General features: G+C 30.5%; 4 protein-coding genes across 5 annotated transcripts in view; 2 read left to right on the forward strand and 2 right to left on the reverse strand.

Annotated features, from left to right (window-relative positions):
- The window catches only part of LOC136969525 (transmembrane protein 87A), a 70,692-nt gene extending 62,746 nt beyond the window's left edge, over positions 1-7,946 (forward strand). For both annotated transcript variants that reach the window (XM_067263714.1, XM_067263713.1), the window contains exons 21-23: positions 4,042-4,091; positions 6,081-6,111; positions 7,825-7,946. In XM_067263714.1, the coding sequence (XP_067119815.1) occupies positions 4,042-4,091; positions 6,081-6,111; positions 7,825-7,866 (123 nt within the window). In that variant the 3' untranslated portion in view covers positions 7,867-7,946. The remainder of the gene's footprint in view (positions 1-4,041; positions 4,092-6,080; positions 6,112-7,824) is intronic.
- Positions 1-23,599, reverse strand: part of LOC136969541 (tubulin-folding cofactor B-like) — a 389,641-nt gene that overhangs the window by 309,355 nt on the left and 56,687 nt on the right. The gene's annotated exons all lie outside the window — the stretch shown is intronic.
- On the reverse strand, positions 9,767-12,796 carry LOC136969686 (disintegrin and metalloproteinase domain-containing protein 10-like). The gene is made up of 4 exons (XM_067263966.1): positions 12,059-12,796; positions 10,949-11,607; positions 10,323-10,881; positions 9,767-10,260 (listed from the first exon to the last, which is right to left on the reverse strand). Exons 1-4 carry the CDS (start codon positions 12,448-12,450, stop codon positions 9,831-9,833), a joined length of 2,040 nt encoding a protein of 679 aa, XP_067120067.1. The 5' UTR covers positions 12,451-12,796; the 3' UTR covers positions 9,767-9,830.
- The window catches only part of LOC136969534 (endoplasmic reticulum lectin 1-like), a 30,147-nt gene continuing 20,780 nt past the window's right edge, over positions 14,233-23,599 (forward strand). Inside the window, exons 1-5 of the mRNA XM_067263726.1 lie at positions 14,233-14,557; positions 21,760-21,840; positions 21,911-21,994; positions 22,405-22,482; positions 22,551-22,605. Coding sequence (XP_067119827.1) covers positions 14,351-14,557; positions 21,760-21,840; positions 21,911-21,994; positions 22,405-22,482; positions 22,551-22,605 — 505 coding nt within the window. The 5' untranslated portion in view covers positions 14,233-14,350. The remainder of the gene's footprint in view (positions 14,558-21,759; positions 21,841-21,910; positions 21,995-22,404; positions 22,483-22,550; positions 22,606-23,599) is intronic.

Raw genomic sequence — 23,599 nt, forward strand, 5'->3', positions numbered from 1 at the left:
ACATTATTATAGCTCTCCTGGTCCAGTTGTAAAGTTAAACCATAAGGGTTATCATTGATATCATTTAGGAATCGTTGAGTGTTGTGCTTATTATTCCATAGAATGAATATATCGTCTATGTATCTAGTGTATAGAATAATATCATTTTGGAATCCGGGAAGAATAGTATTTTCGAGTTGTCGTAACACCAAATCGCATAGTATAGCCGACATCGGACTGCCCATTGGCACCCCTCTACCTTGCAGGAAAACTCTCCCTTCAAATTGAAAGAAGGATGTATAACATATTAAATCAGACAGCTCCAGGATGTGTTGATGGTATTTGTATGAATTCTCAATGTTTTTAACCCCTTCCGCTGCGTTTTTTTTTTAAATTTTTTGAATTAATTATGTTTAATTACATTAAAAAATATTAAAAACGAAAAAAAAAACGAAAGAAATGTGTTAATTTTGAAGAAAACACTTCAAAGTACAATTTCCTTTTTCTCGCCTTAGCGCGAAACTTGACACTGATGAGTCATTGTTTACACAGCTGGATGACCTTGAGAACAGCTGGTGTCGTGTTTCGCGGGACATTCTCATGAAACTCTCGGGAGGAGAAGGGTAAAAAGTAGGGTGAATACTAGATGGCTGGATATTTCAAAACTTTTTTTTTTAATTACGATTTTTATTGAAATTTCCGACCCCCCCGACTTAATTAAACGTAATTATAAAAAAATCTATTAATTAAAAAAATTAAAAAACTATTGGATGTTGTTTTTTACATCAGAAAATAGCTTTAAATAACTTTACCGAAGTAAAATCGGTGCGCTAGAAGTTTAGAAGGATAAATAAAGTTCTATAAAAAAATCCCATAAAAAAACAATTAGGCGTTAATTGCCCGTCATTAAGGGTTAATTAAAATCGCAATAAAATTTTTTCGCGCGGGAAAAAATTTTTCAAAAAATTTGGGGTCTGAAAATACATCCGAAAGTCCAAAAAAACATTTTTTTTTCGCCGATTTTTTTTCTCCGAGGGTCTAAAACACCATTTTCTGTGTAACGCTATGTAAACCGATCGAACTCAGTTCGATTGCGGGTACGAAGGGGTTAAAAAGGAAATCCCTTAACGCACAGAAACATGGGGGTAATTTTATGGAGGGATATAACGATTCGTAATCCATAACAGTCATGTACTCATCATCCTTTAGAGCAATGTTTTTGAGCTTCTCTAGTAAAAGGGTGATTTTGTTCTTTAGAACGAATAAATCTTACTAATTGCTTTTCGATGCGAAACGTTGGAGAATTACATTTTTCTATAACCGTTTCTGTGCGTTAAGGGATTTCCTTTTTAAAAACATTGAGAATTCATACAAATACCATCAACACATCCTGGAGCTGTCTGATTTAATATGTTATACATCCTTCTTTCAATTTGAAGGGAGAGTTTTCCTGCAAGGTAGAGGGGTGCCAATGGGCAGTCCGATGTCGGCTATACTATGCGATTTGGTGTTACGACAACTCGAAAATACTATTCTTCCCGGATTCCAAAATGATATTATTCTATACACTAGATACATAGACGATATATTCATTCTATGGAATAATAAGCACAACACTCAACGATTCCTAAATGATATCAATGATAACCCTTATGGTTTAACTTTACAACTGGACCAGGAGAGCTATAATAATGTTCATTTCCTCGATATTAATATCACCTGCGGGGAATGGGAAATCAAGACGAACATTTACCGGAAACCGGGTCTAAATACTATCATCATCCCGAATCAATCGGTGGATCCCAGCCATATTAAGTATGCGGCGTTCCGATCTTGGATCAAGCGTGCCTATACTCATTGCACAAACATATGTGATACCTATAAAGAATTGTATTACATACTCGAAATAGCAACACAACAAGGTTACCAGAGAAATATAGTAGAAAAACTTATCACAACGTTCCAGAATCGAAGTAATCACTCTCCCGCGGATAACGGTAAACAGAAGATGGTAATCAATTATTATCCCTTCTTGAACAAAATGATAAACGAAATTGCTAAGGCTAATAATATACGTATCGTTTACCGACGTAATCCGACAGTTTACAAATTGTTAAGGAATGACAAGAAGAGAGAAGATCGGAACTCTTTAACGGGGGTTTACTCCATACCAATAAAGGACCAACGATTTAATTCGGATATTGTTTATGTGGGAGCTACTTTACGGCACTTAGAGCAAAGAATCAAAGAACACCAGTACTCGATTAATAAGAATCTGGACAGTACGGTTCTAGCTTCATACGCCAAGCAACAAGATATTGAGGTATTGTGGGACCAAGCTTCTGTCATCAAGCCGACGAACAATAGACATACAATCAAACATCTAGAAAAGCTAGAAATATATAAAGCCCAAGAAAAAACGGGATGTATGAATCATAGAGACGCGGATTCTTTATCAACCGCATGGAAATCGTTTTATAAAGATAAACAATAACAACATACAAGAGATGCGGCCACGTATTTTTGTTTACATAATTTTATTCATTTATTCTGTATATTAGGCATCATGCGCGATATATTTATAGTTGCGCATGCGCATTTATTATTTTCGTATTTAATTCTATTTTATCGTTCTTTTTTAATTTGAGTTGTAACTGAAGATGACCGTTGAAAACGATCGAAAACGTTTTTATTTTTGTTAAAACATTTGTGCTGGACAATTAAAGGTGATAATTTTCATATTAAGTCTAATTTCCAGAAAAAAATATTCAAATATTTTATGTATAAGGTTTATTCAAATAAAATTATACGATATACATTGTTAAGAAGCATGAATTATCATCATCATCGTCTTTTCTTCTAGCGCGGAATGAACCATCCTGGAATGAGAATTCGATTTGCAGAAACAAAAATAATCACAGCTAATATGTTTGATAAACACTCCAAACGATATGCCAAATTCTTGGGTTATGTAAATGCTATAATTAAATAATAGAAATTAATTAATTTGACTAGAGGTAGGCAGTTATGTTTCCATCTCATATTAAATTTAATAATTATAAATAGTTAATTTTTAATTCAGACATTTCTAAAATTTAATTTGGAATCAGTAATTAAATTTAATGACCCAAGAATTTGATGTATCGTTTGGCGTGTTTATTATATAACGGGCTATGGTTGTTGATGTTTATAAGTAATACGTGTGAACACAAGTTTGGAAAAATATGTGATCACAAGCGACACTAAGATGCTAGCGGAAGGAGTGCTAAACACAGACTGATGGAGCATGCCGTATGCGCACAATTTGGGACTTCCCCTCTCCTCTTCATTCGTTATGTGAAACATCGCTTGTTAAGTGAGGCAAATTTTTACAATTTGTTTTGCTCGTTGTGCGAGGTGCTCATTAAGCGAGGTTCCACTGTATATTAAATAGCTTAGATCTGATATATGCATAAATCTGTATACTAGCCAAATGTACATGTACAACATACCATAAAAATATTGAATGTATGCATATTCAGTTTTTTGTTGTATATATTTTAACATAATCTAGACATCATGTAATAATTAGATGAAATATCTAATAATGATTTAATTTCATTAATTATATAATGCTTAAGAAGTATTAGAAGATTCTAATAAATTTTATAATAGACTTATTAAAAAGCTTTGAAAATGTCAGAGAATGTAGAGAGGTTGACTTTCTAGATATTAACTGAAAGGAAAATTTATGAAAATGGATATATTAGGAAAGTAAAGTAACTCTGCTCTTTTTTTTTGAGAGAGAGGGTTTATTTTAATGATTTAAAAAGAGGAGAAGTTATCAAAAATTTTTATTTTATTTTGAATGAAAGATTAAATTTAATGTAATCCATTAAACAAAATCATTATTATTTTTTGTCATTTGATGTCTTATGAATGATAACAATGAAACACTAAAAGTTTTTCTCCAATAATATAAGATTCTATTTTATTTTCTTTTTTTATAATTAGAATTATAAATTTTTAATTGTATTAAAATTAAAATATTTGGCATAATTTATTTTATATATTTGTATATAGGAAGATGATTTGAAATGGGTTGAAGAAAATATTCCATCTTTGACAGAATCGTAAGTATTCTTTTTAATATTTTAAAATATTGTTTATGTATGAAATAATTAATTTTAAATACCAAATGTAAATATATAATTTTAATCCTTATCAAAATATAAAAATAAGAACAAATTTATAAAATAAAATTGAAAACAATATTTAAAAAAATACATTAAAGATATGTAAAAAATATCTATTAAAGAAAATAAAAATTATAAAAAAGATAAAAAATGTTACATAAAATTGCAGTTGTCTTGTTTGGCTACAAATATGCATTTTTAAAAATGTTACTGTATTGATTTGACATTGTTGGCTTGACTTTTACTACAAACTTTTTAAAACTGCATTTCACTTCTGTTCAAGTGACACTCAGTCTTAGAGATGGAAACATTTTTAGTTTAGACAAATCTGAAGACCATTGTTACAATAAAACAATTTATTTTTATTTAAATGTGAGTTGAAAAATATTCTTAACTGGTTATATTTAAAGGTACATTTAAAAACTTTTACCAGTAACACTTTTAATTATGAAAAAGTTTTCAATTATTCTTGCAGCTCTCATTAGGATATCACTACATGTTTTACACAGCTGTAAGAATAGCTGAAAACTTCATAATTAAAAGTTTTAAATGTACTGTATCATTAAATATGAGTCTTCGTAGAACACTAAAAAGACTAATATTTAAATTCTATCAGGTTTTATAAATAAAATTATTTTAGAATGTTTTCAAAATACATTGGTTCTAATTTTAAGTATCATTTTTTTAGTCATTATAAATTTTGATTTCAAAAACATTCAATAAAATTTTTTATTCTCAAATCTGAAAAAACTTCTATAAAACTTTGATAACTGGATATATATTACAGTATAATAATGTATATTCTTATGAGAGATTGAAAATTTATACCAATATTTTTATAATACACATGTATTATGAGTATGATAATATGACAAATTCTTTCCTTTACAATAAAATTTTTGAATTACAATTAAGTAGAATCTTTGTTGTAAAAATTATATAGAGTAAAAACAAGATTAATTACAATGGCATTATAATTTGAAATGCCAAATGAGAAATAACTGATTATAGAAACACAAATATTTAAAAGTTTGTTTTTTTAAATTATGGAAAAACAAACAAAGACTTTTAAATAGCATCAACCAATCACTATCAATCCTTAACTAATAAAATCAATATACAAACCAAAGCCAAATTATCAGGCTAGAAATGGCTATAATAATAATAATTTATAAGACAAATTGGTACTAGAGTTAGGCGTTAGATGCCAACTCTTGCTAAATTTAATAATTATAATTTTAATTAAATAATTTAAATAATTAATGGCCATCAATGGTTGTAACGTAAGCTTATATATACTGGAAGAGGAGATCGGACTGGAAATCTGGATAGCGTAATTGGTAATGCATCTGCATGGTAAGCAGGAGTTGCGGGTTTGAGTTCCACTACGGGCCGGTTCTTTTCTTCCAGTTCATTCTAAATTATTTAATTAAAATTATAATTATTAAATTTAGCAAGAGATGGTGCCTAATACCTAACTCTAGTACCAAATTGTCTTATAAATTATTATTATTATAGTCGTTTCTAGCCTGATAAGTCTGCTTTGGTTGGTGTATTGCTTTAATGTATATCGGGTTGGCTGATGAAGTTTGTTCGTATACTTAATAGATTTTTTAAAATAAATAACAATGAGATAAAGTTGGTCTCTCTTTTTTGTGTTAATTTATTTAGTATAATTCATTTCAATTTTTAATACATTACATAATTATGCCAATAAAGATTTAATAAGCATAGAGGAAGAAATTTAACAGTTTTTATAATAAAGGAAATTTTTCTTAATGAATTAATGCTGTGGGATAACTGATCTGCATTTTTACGAAAAATATTTGTAATAGTAATAGTAGAATTCTGAATATTTAAATTATTAAACATTTCATTAACTTTTTTGTTATATCTATATAATAAAAGATTTTTTTCCTCTCTCAGAACTCTCCCAAGTTTTATGGATTCTGATGAAGTAAGAAATTTATCTATTTTCAAAATTTTATTTAATGTCTTGTTTGCTTGTATTTAAGTTGTACTGAAAATTTCTACTTATGTAATTTTATTAAATTTATTGTAATAATTTAAAGAAATACAACTTAATAAAATGAAATTTTGTTTCTAATTATGTAATTGATAATTTGGAAATAATTTTTATATAAATATTTATATGAATTTAATGTTGACCAATTATCTTAGATGAAATTGGACATCAGGATGCATTTATATATATATATTTTTTTTTTCTTTTGGTTTGTTGTAGGAAAAACTTTTTTCTTTTCCAACTAAAAAATATTGTGCATTCTTGAATTTCCTTATCCAGCATTTCTTTATACTTAATGCAGAACTATGGAAGTTACTTTTGTGTTACATTGTTTACATAATCAAACAAAGTATCATTGAAAAATATTAGAAATAGAGATTTTTCATATAGATTATAATTACATTAAAATGATATAAATGACAACAGTTGAATCTAAGAAAAGAGAACAAAGTTTAGATAATTTGGTTTTAATTAGATGATTTTAACATATTAGTTTTTTTCTTTCAGTATGTTGATGACACATTGGTGCATCATAGATTATATAAGTAAACAATTGAATGTTAACCAATACAAGCAGATTGAATAATCTGCTCGTTTTGATTCAAATTCTGCTCTTTTTTCTTTTTATGAATAATTTAAATATTCTATAATCATATGACCTGCTGGAATTTTATTAAAGCTATCCATCCTATCCTATCAGTTTAGTCGTGTCCGACTCTCGGTCACGCTATGGATCAAAGCTCTCCGTGCCTCTCTTATCTTGCACAGCATGCTTCAATTGTGTTGTAGATAATTCAGTGTCACTTAACTTCTGCTTATCATGCAGATGAATTGCCAATTACACTGTTTGATCTTTATTTCTATACCAATAAATTTAAATAAAACCATACTGGTCTCTTACATCTGGGGATGACTATGTATCTACTTAGAGCTCATTTCAAAAATGTTGATCGGGCTGTAAAATTGAGCAGTAGCAGGAACAGTCTATTTACTTAGTGTAGGGAACAAATTGTTTGATGAATCTGTAACAGGGTCACTCACATAAAATTTTTATAAACTTTATAAATATACAGGGTGGGCCAGCGAAAACGAAACGGCAGAGTGTTCGTGTTCGTCCAAGCAAAGCGCTCGGACAGGTCAATTTTACTCTCGAGGGGACATCTTTTGCAATAAAGTTTTTGCGATTCTGAATATTAACTAAACAAACATTTTTTTCGAAATAAATGCTTGTTTAGTTAATACAAAATAAATGAGTTTTTAAAATTTTTTGTTGTCTGTTGTATTCAAAATCGCAAAAACTTTATTGCAAAAGATGTCCCCTCGAGAGTAAAATCGACCTGTCCGAGCGCTTTGCTTGGACGAACACGAACACTCTGCCGTTTCGTTTTCGCTGGCCCACCCTGTATGTATAAATACAGATTTAAAAATTTAAAAAAAATATATTACTTAAGTATTTAAGAATGTTGAAATTTTATACTTCAATTGAAATATTTTTATTCATTTAATTAATTTTTTTAATTTAAGTTTTTGGAAAAAAGTACAACTTAAGACAAGTAGGACATTTATTAATTTATTCTTATCATCATCGTCATTATTATTATTATTATTCCTAATGGCATTTTTATTTTGTAATTGTTATTTTAGGAAATTATGACTGCGAAGTTTGAGCGAAACAAGATGGAATAAATTAAAATTTTACTTCTGTTGTATCTAATATATATTTTCAGTTACAAATAATAACATTAAAATGTTTTATAACAGTTGCATTTCCTTTTCTTTTTTTTTTGTAACTGTTTGTACAGAATATAGTGATAAGATAAAATTACCAAGAATGCACTAATGCAGTACTGCATAGATGCTGCCATATCTGTAATATGTTGCACAAGAGAACATTTTTGTTTGGCACTCCATGTCAAGTTTCAGATTTCTTTGTATGAAGATATAGCATTTAAACACTTATCTTTTTATATACATTGTATATATTTTTGTGCTTCTTTTGGTGTTTGGAGTATTCTTAATCTTAATATATACATATATATATATATAATGATAACCATAGAGTTTTATAAGGAAAAACCAAAAAACCCAAGTTGTAAACTTTGTTTAAAATAAACTATTTATTCATATATTCCGTTGTTTGAAATGTAATTCTTACAGTTTTGAGAAAAAAAATCCGATAGTATTTTTAATACTTTCTTTGTAGATCTATTTTATAAATAATTATTACATACATTATATGTATACAAATACATTCTATATACATATTGTATATGTATGCAAACTGGTGACTCTAGACCACCAGTAAATATAATTGTAAAAATATTAAATGCTTCAAATTAAATGTTTTCTGTAAACATTGTAGATTCCATTTATAATGTTTTAAATGTAAAATTTGAAATTAATTCTGTTAAATACAAATATTTATACTAGTTTAAATCTATCTGAAATATATAATTTATTTTTAAAAATATTTTAGATTTGTTTTCTGTGAAATTAATTTTCCCCACAATTAATTAATCTTGTTTGATCTGTGTGTTGAATAAATTGAAAAAATACTCATTTAAAGATAGATATTATAAATACATAAATTGAACTTCCGTAGTATACCTGTTGATAGGTGCTTCTTGTCCTTAATTACTTCATACCTTTGTTGACTTTCAAAGTCAACAAAGGTATGAAGTAATTAATTAATAACATAAATTGAATTTTATATTAATCTAATAATTAAATTATAATTTGAATCAGTTAAGTATAAATTATTTTTTAACTGTGACTGAATGGTCTAAAACACTTGGTAGTAAATTAAAGATATTAAGTATTTGTGTAAATTTACAATACATATAGCAAGATTATTATACAGTAAAGTGTAATATACATTAATTCATACCCACTATAAATTTAAGATGGAAGGGATTTTTATATGACAACAATGATATAAACGTTTGTTTCCTCGATAATTGGAGGAAATGAGTACGGTTAGTCTATTGTTGCGTCAGTTATGCCATCACTGATGATTTTTTCCGTTTATCGTTTCTTCAGTCGGAGAATTGCTGTTTGTTCTACAGTTTTTCACTTTGAGGGATTTGTTGAATTTATTCTACTAGACATTGTTTATAAGCTATATATGTATACAAACCAAATGGATTTTCTGCTACCAGCTTTCTGCTAGACTTCCCAATGTTTGGTATAACAAAAGGTAATTTTTCAATCAGTCTTTCGTCAATAATTTCCACAAATAATCCATCTAATTGAAAATTTAATATTTCATTTCCTACTTCTGTAGATTTAGACTTAGCCAATCCTATATCTATGGAAGTTCTACAGTTTTTCTAGGATCGGGACAAAAATGAGTACATAAACCTGAGCTTTTAAACCTGGACGGTTGATCACTTCAGTAAAAGAAGAAATCATCAGAACAACTTTTTGTGTAGCTTGTATTTCTGCTAGCTTATCAAAAAAGTTTAATTTTTATTTGGAAAATTTATGAAAATGCTCCTAAATTGATAAGATAATTTTTATGTTATTGATCTATGCGAGTATTACTTTCGTTCTACGATGCTTTTTATGAGAATTTCATAAAACACGCCAAATTTGTAAATACATATACACAACTGTTTTAATTTGAATAATGTAAATAGTTTCTAAGATAGTCACTGTCTACAAGAACATATGTAAATTACGACTATGAATACAAAGAGTATAGGCAATGGTAAGAACAATGGCCAAAATTTGTATATTGTGAAATAATTAAGCCCCCTTTCAAATTTGCGTGGTCCAGAGTCGGGAGGGGATCTCGGAGGAAAAGGTGGGTATTGCGGTGGTATTCTCGGTGGAGGAGGCTTCCTTGGAGGAAAAGGTGGATACTTTGGTGGTATTCTTGGTGGAGGTGGCTCTCTTGGAGGAAACCGAGGTGGTTGTGTTGGAAATAACCCTGTTGCTCTTGGAAGTGTATACCATCGTCGAAAAGTTGGTCTTCGCGGTGTAAACCTTGGTCGAATTGTCTGAAATCTTGTTGGACCCTGTGTCCATCTGGGCGGAACACGTGTTTCTTCGGGTGCGTCTCTCGAACATGTTCCATTGCTTTTTAAAAATTATGATTTTATATATTCTAAAACAAAAAATAAACATTAAATTATATTTACCTTCTGCATTTTCCTCTATTGTAATTGCAAGGTGTTCCGTGAAGCTTAAAATATCTTCCATTTGAAACTCTGATGTTTAAATCTTGAACGGAATGGCATTTGTTGGAAGTATCCAAACAGCAAACATGGCATTCTTTCCCACTCAAAACGGAACATTCGCAACTTTGCAAGTTGTTATCGTTGCAAACGTCGCTTCTGCAAATGCCAGAAAAGCACGTACGAATAGATTCCATACATGGTGTACCATCAGGCACTAACGTTTCTGGACAAAATGATGAAAGTCCATCACACACAGAAATTCTTTTCCGGCAAGGAAGATTGATAAAACATAGAGTTTTGGCAGAAGCCGAAACAATTTTACAATCATCTGTACAGCATTGTCCTTCACGAGGACTGCACTGGACTCCTTCGCTTTTTTTAATGGTACACTCATCATAGGATCCCGGTGGAACGCAACATTTATCTAAAGTGTTACATTGCTGGCCGCAGTCGCATTCTTCTCCGTCTTCTGTTATCGAATTTCCGCAGACGGCACTTGTTTGCTTTTTTAAACAGCGACCTGTGCCAAAACAAAAAACAATTTATTGACAACTTAAAGTATAAACAATCGTTATTATTATTCTAACCGTTGGCGATGATAACGTCCTTCATCATTTTTCGGCTGCACGACGAAAATACCCAGTTGTTGCCCTTATCACCATGTGACACAGATGGATACATGATATAGTTGCCAATGGAAATTCCAGGAGAACAATTTGGATCATTTACTGGATCATGTTTGCTTCCAAAACTGTGCCCAATTTCATGAGTTGTAGCTAGAGTCACTTTCACTGCAGGTAAAACTTCACCTGAGTTACGTATTGTGATAAGATTATTATTGACGCTTTGACCACGTAAACGTGAACAGATTCCTCCAACTCCTCTAGGAGATGGCACAAAAGCTTTCCCGATCACCCCACCATCGAAATCTCTATGAGCGAAGGCAACTAGCAGACATTGCCGTTGATTATATGAGGTCAGCGATCTAAAAACAGTATCACTATTGGTGCTTTCTTCTTTCAGTGGATAACCCGGTTGATTTTCATCTTCGAAAATAGATATTTTATTTACAAGGAATCCTATGCCATCTGCTACTAAATCATTGTCCATATCGGTAAAACGAAATATTTTATCGGCTAATTTCACATGATATATCATTGCAGCAATGATACTTGAGTGATCATTTTTCTTATAGGAAGAAAAGGTATGATCCGCAAAAAGTTCCAATTCACATTTTAAATTTCTTCTGAAAAATAAAAACATAATAGGATCAGTTTTTTCACCCCGTGGGCACTAAGAGGACATTTTTAGCAATATCATTATGGTGTTCGGCCGACCCACAAAAAGGCAGCTGGGTAGGGAGGGACGGGAAAGGACCAGACATAGCCAGATGAACCAACCACCTTTCAAAAAATTGTTTTTTGACCCATCTGGATCCATCGTGGATGCCCCAGAGCAGTAAACTGCTATCTTAACCATTCAACCATCCCAACATGGAACCAACGACAGCCGAAAGCTCAGTAATTTTTTGTATGTAACTGTCCAGGATATCTTGTTCTTCATCGTCCCAATTGTGAACCCGACCGAACCCATAATGGGCATGGAAAAAGAACTCACAGAGCAAACAGAGTTAAAATAAAAAAAAAAAAAAACACTTTGTGGTGATATATCTGGAACATTAAAAAATATTCACTTACTCGATCTCTTTTGATTCTGTCTGTAATATTTCTGAAACATTAAATGGATGAAAATGCATTTCTTCAATAGAAACCGTGTCGTCTGCGGTTCTTGAATGTTCCTGACAAACATGTTTACCATCCTGGAATTTGCAACCTACAGGCAATACGTCTTTTTCTTTATAGATCATAACTTTATCTGCATAAATTTCATCTTTTAGATGAACAGAAGCCGGTTCGAGATAATAAACTTCTTCACCCGTATCGACTCGCCCAGTGAAAATGCCACCATCAAAGTATCCATTGACTAATGATCCACTCTTCCCCTCAATAATTCCTTCGAAAATGGAGGAACCGAGGATGTTACGTGGATACATTTTGATGATCTTATTATTTTTGTGTATGAATACCATACTGTGGGGAGTAAAAATAGATCGGTCTTCCAGCAAAGAAAGTCTGAATGTCCTTCCGTAAGCATAGAACTGGACAGAAAGATAATGCTCACTTAATCGGAGAGGCTCTGGTATATTCTTATTTTCAAAATCGGTGTTTACTTCGATTACGTCATATGATCGGATCAAATCAAGATGAGGATGAATGGAGGATTTTGAAATGAATATTAATAACGGAAATATATAGAAAAGATATAAGATTCAGAACAGAATGCATTTTCCGAATTCGTATATTTTTCAGTTACATTCGCTTTTTCAAAAATTATTTTCTGCAAAAAAGAATTGGAACAATTTTCTCTAGATTCGTAATGTAAAAAATACAGTAACGAGTTGCGTAATTTTCTCAGCAAAAGAATTTGAAATTATGTATGGCGTCATCTGTTGTGATATTTTATTTGAAAACTTTATTTTAATAATTATTATAAAATGACAAACAACTTAATTTTGAGGGCAAGCACGAATTTTATAAGAAATTATAAATGCTAATAGAGTAATAAAACCTTCATTACGTTCGACCCCCGAGTACGTTTCGACGTCGAAATATAACACGTGACCCTTTTATCTCCCCACCCCCTTGATCTTTAACCACCAAAATTTAATATCATCAATCCACTTAATACACAAATCCTGTAAAATTTCAGAAAATTTCGACAAAAGGCACAGGAGTTAAGCTTCAAAGTGAACAAAATCGTGTCCACCCCACAATAACACAAGTACACAGGAAAAATCCTCAGTGTTTTTTTTTTCATGACGTTTTAAGAAATCTTGACGTTCCAAAAACGTAAAAATCTAGAGGGTCGTTTTTTGACCCATCACCATACCCTTTCCCTCTGTTATATATAATAGCCAGGAAGATAAAAAAAGACGAGCGGTAAGCTGATGACTTAACCAGCTCGGTCTTCCGATTAGTTCTGTTCCTTAATTATGTGTTTATATAACTTTTTAATTAATAATTCTATCATATAAATATATAAGCTCTATAAATATAACTGATCAATGTTGGATTTATTGGAAAACATATATTTCTAAGTAAATCCAACATTTACAAAAACATTAACATTTGTATAAACGCTTCATAAAATCTTATAAAATGACAGCGTAAAACAATCAAATTATATGTTGATAAATTAATAAAATAATTTGTTTTAATTATCCCGCAATAAAAATGACTTTTTCTCGCGATCTTAATCCGTCGCTGGATTTTATTATTCGGATTCAATTTTGTTCAATACAGTATTAGCGAGCCTGATGAAAATTAGAGATCGACAACATGAACGATTTCGATAAACAGAGAATGAAATTACTGAAAAATCAATAAACCACAATCAGATTTTACTCAGAGAACCTGTGTCAATCGGGTTCAGAATCGAACCCGAAACACTTATGACGATGACGAAACTTATGATTCTTCTCAGTCGACGACCGGATGGTTGAGTGCCTAAGATGGGCATCTACTATTTTGGGAAACACTGGATCGAATTCGTACGGATCGAAAATCCCCAGGAATTTTTCAGGATATATCGGGTCCTATCCCTTCACCAGGCCACTCCATTGGAGCCTGGCCGAACCCAGAATGGACTTGCTTAAAAAAAGGTTCTCTTAGTGCCCACGAGACTGAATAAATTTTTTAAAAAATTTTCTCGTTTATATATCATAATAAAATATAAATTAAAACCGTATCTTAAAATATAGACCGTTCTATTTATTGATAGAGCGTTTTTTTTTTTAAATGAAACAGATTTTAAATGACAGAGGGCGCATTGATAAGTAAGTGGACGTGTTTATTTACTGTAGTAGGATGTTTAAAAGGAGTAAGTTCGTTAGCATTTAACTTATTGCGGACGTTATTAAATGCTATGTTATGCATCCTTCCAGTTTCGTACGGTTTATTATTTCTTCCTTTCTTCTCTGCCTTTCTTTAATCGTAAACAGCGTGTTGACTATAGAATTCGACGATGATGTAGTGTTTAGAATTAATTTTCCTGGCGCCAAAAATCAGAATCAGCTTAAAAACGAACAAGTAGTTAATGATTTGAATATTAATAAAGGGGAAGAACACTCGTCACAAGTAAGTAAATTTGCTTTCTATTTAGTTTTACGATAAATACTTGAAATGTTATGTTATTTATATATAAAGACAATTTAGAATATAAACATATTAAATTGACATTTTGAGCATAGATAATCACTAAAATATTGAACTTTTGATTGAATAAGTGCTTAAATAAACATGGCAAGTTTATCCTTGAGAGTCATTACCTCAGATGTAATTTATCATTTCCCTATCCTAATGCCCTTGCTTCATGTTTTAAAGTGTCTTCATTCAGAATTATCAATAAATGTAAACATTATATATAAAGGTGGTTCAAAAAATTTTGAGACTGGTCTAAACTAGAATCAAATGAAGAGGTAAATTGTGAAGCACCCTGAGTACCATACATACCACTCCACACTGGGATATATGTACAACAGACACGGAACCAACTTCTGGTGCCTATAATACAAAAAACAAACACGGCACAAATGTTTTCCGACTCCTTCAGAGTTCTTCTTTGGGTTTGACCGAATGGTTACCCGATGGAACGTTATTGGAACTAATGCCTATTTGTGGAAGACGAGTACGAAAAATTGACGTAGGCAACACACACTTCCTTTTACAATCCATAAGGAATTCAAATTGAGCTATGGACTTAGTTCGGCTAACATGGTTTTGCTGTATACGTTGGCCAGTATTGCTAATCGGTAATATACACACTGCTTGGATACGTACAACAGACACAGAACCAACTTCCAGTGCATATAAAGCCTGTAGTGCCTGGTGCATCACAAAGTTTCTGCTTTGCTATATATGAACAAAATTGATCTCCTCAATTTGTTCATATATAGGTTCCCCACTACTTTCAAGAGCAATAATACAAGGTGTGACAATTTAATTCCAGGATTGGTTGTGTAGTGCTGCAGTGTCAGCGTGCAGAAACTTGTCTAAGCTTGTCATAATAGTTCAACCATCTGGCTACTTGTCTGCAAAGATTTGTTCGTGTCTCATAACTCGTTCTTTTTCTGTACTCCATTCACATATTGCTGTGAGAAAGTGCTATCATGTTTTTGTCATGGAAGAAAAAGTGAACATTAAGTTTTGTTAAAAGTTGGGTAAAAGTGTAACAGAGATGTATGCCTTCATCAAGCAAGTTTATGGGAATGATGCCCTATCCTGCTCTTGTGTTTTTGAGTGGTTTGCATGTTTTGGGGATGGTCAGGAAGACCTTGAGGACGATGCTTGCCCTGGACGACCTCAATCAGTTCAAACACCAGAAAACATCAAAAAAATCAGAGACTTGCTGCAATATGACCGTCAAATGTCTATTTGGATGATAGCGGAGACAACTGGTATCGATCTGGAGACAACTCGCTTAATCATCACCGAAGATTTGGGCAAAAGAAAAATTGCTTCCGCTTCATTCCGCACTATCTCACTGAGGACTAAAAGCATCTCTGGCTGAAAGCGTGTCAACAGTTCATTCAAGATGTTGATGATGACCCCTCTTTACTGGATTCCATAGTAGCAGGTGACAAAACATGGTGTTTCCAGTATGACCTGGAAACCAAGAGACAAAGTATGGAATGGCACTCACCAAAATCTCCATGGCAAAAGAAATTTTGCTTTGAAAAATCGAAAACAAAGGTGATGCTGATCACATTTTTCAACAGCACGGGGATCATTCACAAAGAATTTGTTCCCCAGGTCAGACAGTTAATAAGGACTATTATGTACAAGTTTTGGATCGACTGTTGAAGAGAATTCACCGGGTTAGGCCTCAGTTTGCAGCAAGAGGAAGCTGGGTACTGCTGCACGACAATGCCCGCCCGCACACTGCGACTGTTGTCGAGGAGTTTTTGGCCAAACATGGCATTGTGGAGTTGAGCCACCCTCCATACTCACCAGATTTGTCGCCTTGCAACTATTTTTTGTTTCTGAAAATCAAAATCACATTGAAGGGACGAAGATTCAACGACCTGGAGGACATACAGCGCAATGTGACCAAGGAATTGAGAGCTGTCAACAGAAGTGACTTTGCCAAGTGTTTCAAGAACTTGTACAAGCATTGCGAGAAGTGCATTGCCTCCAGGGGGATTACTTTGAAACATATTAAAAGGGTTTTTCATTATATGTTCTTTGTGTCCTTTCATTACCCCAGTCCTGGAATTTAATTGTCACACCTTGTAGTATCTGCAATGAATGAGAAATGAGACTTGATGTACACCAGGTCGTTCTGAACATAAATGTCATTCAAAATTTTCTTGGCTTTAGTTACACAACTGTATCATCCACTAAAGTGGCCAGAAGTTTTGGTTAATGTTACCTATGGTTCCAAAATGGTGGCTCATCTCTGATTCCAGCAAATAGAAGGAAGGAAACAGTGGGGACGCACATTCTAACCTAACCTAACCTATTCTAACAAATTACCATAATTATTACCAACAAAATTATTAGAATAGGTTAGGTTAGAACATGCATCCCCACTGTTTCCTTTCTTCTATTTGCTGGAATCAGAGACAAGCCGCCATTTTGGAACCAAAGGTGACATTAACCGAAGTTTTTTGATATCGGAGAAATGTTCACTGTAGTAGTTAACAGCCTTCGTCCAAGTTCCCCAACGGGTGAGCACAGGTTCTGGAGGAAGAGCAACATCTATGAGCATCTGCCAAAAAGCTTGCACCCTTGACGCAGCTTTAATGAACACTTTCTTGGCAGAGGAGATGAGTTTATTCACCTTCTCATATTCTACTCTGACTTGTTCTGCTACTTGATTGAGACCATGGGCCAAGCATGTCACATGGACAAGAGCAGGGGAATAAACCTTAAGTGTTTTCATGGCATGAAGCAGCATCTGTTATGGCTACAAGAACTTTGTTATCAGGATTAATCATCTTTAGTCCATTGTTCACAAAATTAGCCACTGTTTCATGGTTAGTTTTAGTTAACTATTTGGTGTAGATCAGGTGAGCTCTGGAAAGTCCATTGGGATCAAGCTTTCCAGCAATCAAGTTGGCAGCATAGCGTCCAAAACTACATTGTTTCATCAACAAAGAACCACAAGTAAGAGTCCTTAAGATAATCTCTTTTCCTGGAAATAACATCTTCATATACAGGTTGCACATAATTCTTTTGAAGTGTTGACTTTGAAGGGATTTTCTGGTGGCAGTACTTTTCCAAGAAATTTCTAAAATGAGTGTTCTCCAAAGGTTTAAATGGAATATTTGCTGCTATAATAGCACAACACAAATCAGCACTAAACTCGTTTTTCTTCGATGAAGTCTCTGAAGTTAGCATTAAGTGCATCTGTTTCATTTTATATTTTCCTTCAACATTTGATTTATGCAGAGCACCTTGTGCATGTTGTGTGAGGTGGTATTTCTTTTCACTGAACACCTACAAAACATATTATATTTTACTATTTGTTGTTATTGATTGCTTTTAAACTACTATATATTTTATGTATATTAATATTACGCAGTATATACAATATGTAATTTGCAGTAATATTTTAATTTATGAAAATAATTTTTTTTATTGACCTCTTTATTACAGACTTTGCACAATAATCTTGTCATCTGACATGTAATGGGGGAATTCTTGAAGCCATTGTCAAATTAATGAGGCTTTAGATGTTTTAACTTTTGGGGTTTTCACTACAATTTTATCCACAAGTGAATACTTCAAACACAAAAATAAAACTGATCTGCAGTAGACTATCAGACTGTTATTCTGGCAGAAGTTGAGATTTTATGACTTGGTGACAAAAGACGAGGTGCGGCTAATTGCTGTTTTCGGAGTGTATGATGGAGAGAGGATTTGTAAGATTGTAACCACCTTGGAATGCAAACTGTATGTTAATTAATAATTTAAGAATCAAAGTAAACCTTTGCAGAAAACAAAATGGAAAAATTAATAAAACTTTTTAAAAATATGAAAACAGACTAAACTTTGTATTTTAGGCAAAAATAGGTAGTAACATCAAAATAGGCATTTTTAGGCATTATGAAATACCATTATTTCTGTCTAAATGTTCATGAAAAGTGTTAATACAAAATCTTAGCCATGTAATCAAGGGAAAAAGTAGACATTTGCCTAAAATCCACTGTCTACTAATAATTAACTTCAAAACACCAAAAATCCAGTAAAAAAGCAATATTTATTAGTGAAACAAACATTTTCAACCATCTTTAACAGTCATAATTAGGTCTTGAAATGTAAATTAGAATAAAGAACATAAAATATAAAATTTGAAGATATTGAAAAAAATTATTTTGTTCTAATATTTCAGATATTATATATTACAACTTATATGCATAATATGTTTATATTTATTGGTAATTCTGAATAAAGACATTTTTTAAAACATAAAGCAAGGACATCAGGATGGGGATATGATAAAATACTCTGTACATCTGCAGTAATGATTATTAGACTCCCTCGTATAAACTTGTTTTTATTTAAACACCAGTTCAATATACAAATTCAGTTACTATAAATTATGTTGAATAACAATGTGTTTTTATCTTATTTAATCCATAAATCAAAAAATTTTAATAAAAAATAATATATAACATTAATATTATTTACAAATAATTATAATAATGTAAAAAAAAAATATGAAGTGTCAGAAAGTAATGCAAAATATCAGGGTTGAACTACTAAAGGCAGTCAGGGGTACAGCTTTAATATATTGTATGTATAAGTTAGCATAGAGCATATCAGATTCACAAACTTGATAGAAGAAATTATTCCAATCACTTCTCAGAAATCAGCTTGATGTAGGAAAACAATATGATAAAAAAATTTTTTTCCCTCTTAAAGTATCATTGTCTTTCTCAAATATCTTTTTATATAAAATAATTAAAAATTATTAGTATAATTTTATTAAGAGGAAATGTCATATTATATAATCTTTATACATTAAATATAAAATTACAATGCATTTATTGTGAATTCAAAAGATAGAAATATGTATTTTAAAAGAACAGAATACTATATGACCTTTAAAATATGAACTACTAAAATGCTCTCTATTTATATTCTTGAATATCATTTGCTTTTTCTGCTTATCAGTTTTTAAACATGTTAGCAGCTCCAGTTATATACTTAGAATTTTATCAGTGCAGAATTTAATTGCTGAATAAACTAAAATAATTGCATCAAGTATTAGCATCAATTTTTTTTAAATAGGATTTTGTGTTTCATTAATATTCAGTGTTTAGAAAATTTTCATCATCCATTTGATTTTAAATAAGAAATAATTTTATTAAAGTGAAAATTTCAGTATTTTTAAATATTAAATACTAATTTTAATACTTTCAAATAAAAAATTAGATGAGATGATCAAAACTGTGTGCCAAAAGTATTCTGAAAATGAATAATAATTACTTTACTCAATATACAGTTCAAATTAACATTAAATCAATGCTATCCTTTACCACATAATAATAATTATAATTATATAGCAATCAGATATACGGGCTGGCCATAATTAAAGCTTTCCTATTACGAGCACTCTGTAGCTGTAACCAATAATCAGATTGACACTAAAATTTGTATACAGATTATGCAAAGAATGTGAAAAAGGATTTTGAAAAAAAAAAAAAATTGTTAAAACTTCCACTAGGGGACACTTTGGCATATATGATTTATCAAATGTAACTTTTTCAGATTTAAAGGATCATATTACACTGCAAACAGAAAGCATCACTGAAGAGCAGTAGCAGTCAGCTGTTCATTGCCTTCAAATTTTATGCCTGAAAAATGGGACATTGAGCAACATTCCTTACATCAGTAAACAGCCTCTGCAGAAGACACATTTCTTCTAGAACAAATAAATACATTTTTGTTGTTTTGTCCCATTTTATTTTTCTGTAAGGTACTCCCTAGCAGAAGCTTTTGAACTAATTTTTTTTTTGGTTTTGTAAAATTCTTTTCCGCATCCTTCGAGTAATCTAAAATACAAATTTTGATGTCAATGTGCTTATTGGTTACAGCTACAGAATAGAGTGCTCTGAATAAGGAAATTTTAATTATGACCACTCTGTGTATTTATTATCAAAAGTAAGAATATTTCTAATAGCAAACAAGAAAACAATAATTTGTAACAAATTAAATTGTTTTCAATAATGAAAATCAAACAAATCTTTATTATTATGAGAGATTATTATGTTAGTTAATATTTACAGATTATGTTAATAATGCTTAAAAAAACTGGAAATACTAAAATAAATGATTATCTAATATAATAACAACTGATATTGACTAAACTTATGTCTACAATAGTAAATTAAATAAATTTTAACTTTCATATAATAAAAATAAATAAAAAGAAAAACAAAAATTTAAATATATTTTAAAATATGTTCACTTATCACTTATTTAACTTATTATTAATACAGTAAAACTTTTCTTACTCAAAGCTTCAAGGGGCAGGAAAAAGTTTTGAGTTACAGACAATTTGACTTAGAGAAGAGTAGAGTAAAAAATGCCAATTCTGAGTAGTATTGTATTTTTACTTCTCTTTCATTATATAAAGAATATTTGATAGTTTTTTGTTTTAAACAGCCCGTGAACACCTTTCAGCAAAATGTTTGACATAACTAATGGAATCAAACAGTTTTGCAGGTAAAACTTGTTGAGATAAAGCAAGAGGTCCCCCTGGCTTTTGACTGGAATATTGTCTGCAAGTGGGTGTTGGATAGTAGATACAACTGTCTGAAAATTTCATGGAAATCCAATAATTAGGCTTACTTTAAATAAAATAAGTATTAAAATTCAAGTCAGGGAAGTTGAAACTAACATAAATCAGTGTTCAGGGACTGTGAATGACTTGAAGAAAATTCAAGTTAACATCTTCAACTTTAATTTCCTTAAATCTCTATGATAATCTATTGAGACCTATCAAGTGCTTCATTTTCTTTGAGTTACAGATGCTTGAGTTAGAGAAGTTTTACTGTATTTGAATTAAAATGATTTAATAAATTTAAAATTTTATATTTTCTAAGTTAAATGTCATTAAAATAATATTTAGCATAAAAAATTCATTCTACAGGTGTTAAAATATAGAGGTATTGATAATATGTTAATGTGTCGTCATAAAATATTTAATTTATATTAGATTTTTTAAATGATTATTATTAAACAGTTTAAATATTAGAGACTACATATCAATAATTTTTGTTATTTATTAAGATTTTGAATAGTTACCAATATTTTTATTATTATTTCAGACTGAAAATTTTCTGTTAATGACATCTGTTGATAATGAAAAATATAATTGCCTTTTGCCAGAAACAGTAATACTTAATCAGGTATTAATAACATTTTCAATAATTAAAAAATTAAATTGGATATTAAATATTTTTAAATATGTTATTTCAGGATTCTGGAAAATATAATTATGATGGGCCAACTGCAAAGCAATTGTTGAGACCTCTTTTTACTCAGATGGTATTTTCTTATAGAGTAAGTAAGTTTGTGAAATAGTCTATTATGTAAAGTATTTATATTTTTGCTCACTAGAGCTGTGTCAAACTGCAGAATTGATATTGATCACTTCCTGTTAATTTTTTAGCTTGAAGGACAATGGGGAACAATTCAATAATAAATTTAGACTTAATTATAAGTATAAGTATTCAAAATTAAGTTTTAAATTTAAGAATCACTCCCTAACTTACAAAATTTATATAAAGTTTTAATTCTTTTTTTTATTACTGTATTTTGATTATTATTCTTTGGAGGCTACTTTTGAATTATAAAAATACAAACATCTTAAATTTGTTAATCACAAGTTTATTAATTCTCAAATATTATTTAATCAAATTTATAAATCAAATATATTGTTTTAATAATATAATATATTATTTTTTTAATAGTTAGAACATTTTTGGACATATGAATTATGTCATGGTAGATTTTTAAGACAATATCATGAAGAAAATACTATACATGGAGTAAGTTTTTTTTCTTAATAATAAGCAGTGTTATTTTAAAATTAATAATTACTTTTACTTATTTGCAGAGTTTTACGCAAGAATATATACTTGGATTATATGACGTGAGAAAATTAAAAGAAGGTAAAATAATTGCTAAATATTTAATGTATAAGAAATATAATTTATAGAAGACATGAATATGTAAAATAAATTTTTAAAAATAACTTAAATGTGTTCTAGATATTTTCAAATTATTTAACTCAAATTTTCACTATATAAACTTAACAAAAAATCATTGATTTTAAAAATTCAGTTATTGAGTCTGATTTTATTAAAAATAACTACCGTATATCTCGGCAGATAAGACAATAGTTGAGCCATAAAAAATGGCCCCGAAAATCCAGGATCATCTTATAGGACAGATACAAAAAAATTAGATTCTAATTTATATAAATTAGAACCATTATAAAAAGACAGACAAACAGTAATTATTTACTAGAAGAGAGTAGGGTATGTGCACAAAATAGAATAGCCCATACAATGTTTTTGTGAATAGTCATGGTCATTACCCAAATGCCCGAATTAGTGCGAATGTTTGCAAAAATCGCCAGATGCAAGAAAATAAAACTTGTTCATTCGAAAAATTACAAATAGGACATACTTCCATATACGCTATACAGTATTATTATCCACATGATGATCGCTGATCTAAACTAAATTCATAGGCTGTTGATAGTTTGGGGGTCGTCTTATAGGACAGATATATGCTAAAACTATAAAACTTCGACGAAAATTTATACATCGTCTTATCCGAAGGTCGTCTTATCCGCCGAGATATGCGGTATTTTATTTTTCTATCAACTATATAATGGAGCAGGTATTTGTCTATTCTTCAGCTAAGTAATTAAATCAAGTTTTAATATTATTTGATTTGACATAGATTTAGGTATACGGTATTAAATTGATCAGTTTTTATAAATCCAACCTTTGATTGGCTGAATTGTTTTTCTTACTTCTTTCGAATAGATGCATCATATTTTTGAAAACTATTAACTAGATATTATTTTGATATCTCTTTTCATCAATCATATGTTATGCAGAATTATTTCAGAAAGTGACTTTATTGCAAATTTCT

The sequence above is a fragment of the Centruroides vittatus genome, unplaced genomic scaffold (assembly GCF_030686945.1).
Source record: "Centruroides vittatus isolate TY-2023 unplaced genomic scaffold, ASM3068694v2 contig_18, whole genome shotgun sequence".
In the NCBI taxonomy this organism is placed as follows: domain Eukaryota; kingdom Metazoa; phylum Arthropoda; class Arachnida; order Scorpiones; family Buthidae; genus Centruroides; species Centruroides vittatus.

Bases quoted from the DNA above. Each gene is read 5' to 3' on its own strand.
- LOC136969686 (XM_067263966.1), bottom strand. From the start codon at position 12,450: ATGGTATTCATACACAAAAATAATAAGATCATCAAAATGTATCCACGT. The intron at 10,882-10,948 runs GTTAGAATAATA...GTTTTGGCACAG, and splicing joins GGACGTTATCATCGCCAACG to GTCGCTGTTTAAAAAAGCAA. The intron at 10,261-10,322 runs GTAAATATAATT...ATTTTTAAAAAG, and splicing joins AATAGAGGAAAATGCAGAAG to CAATGGAACATGTTCGAGAG.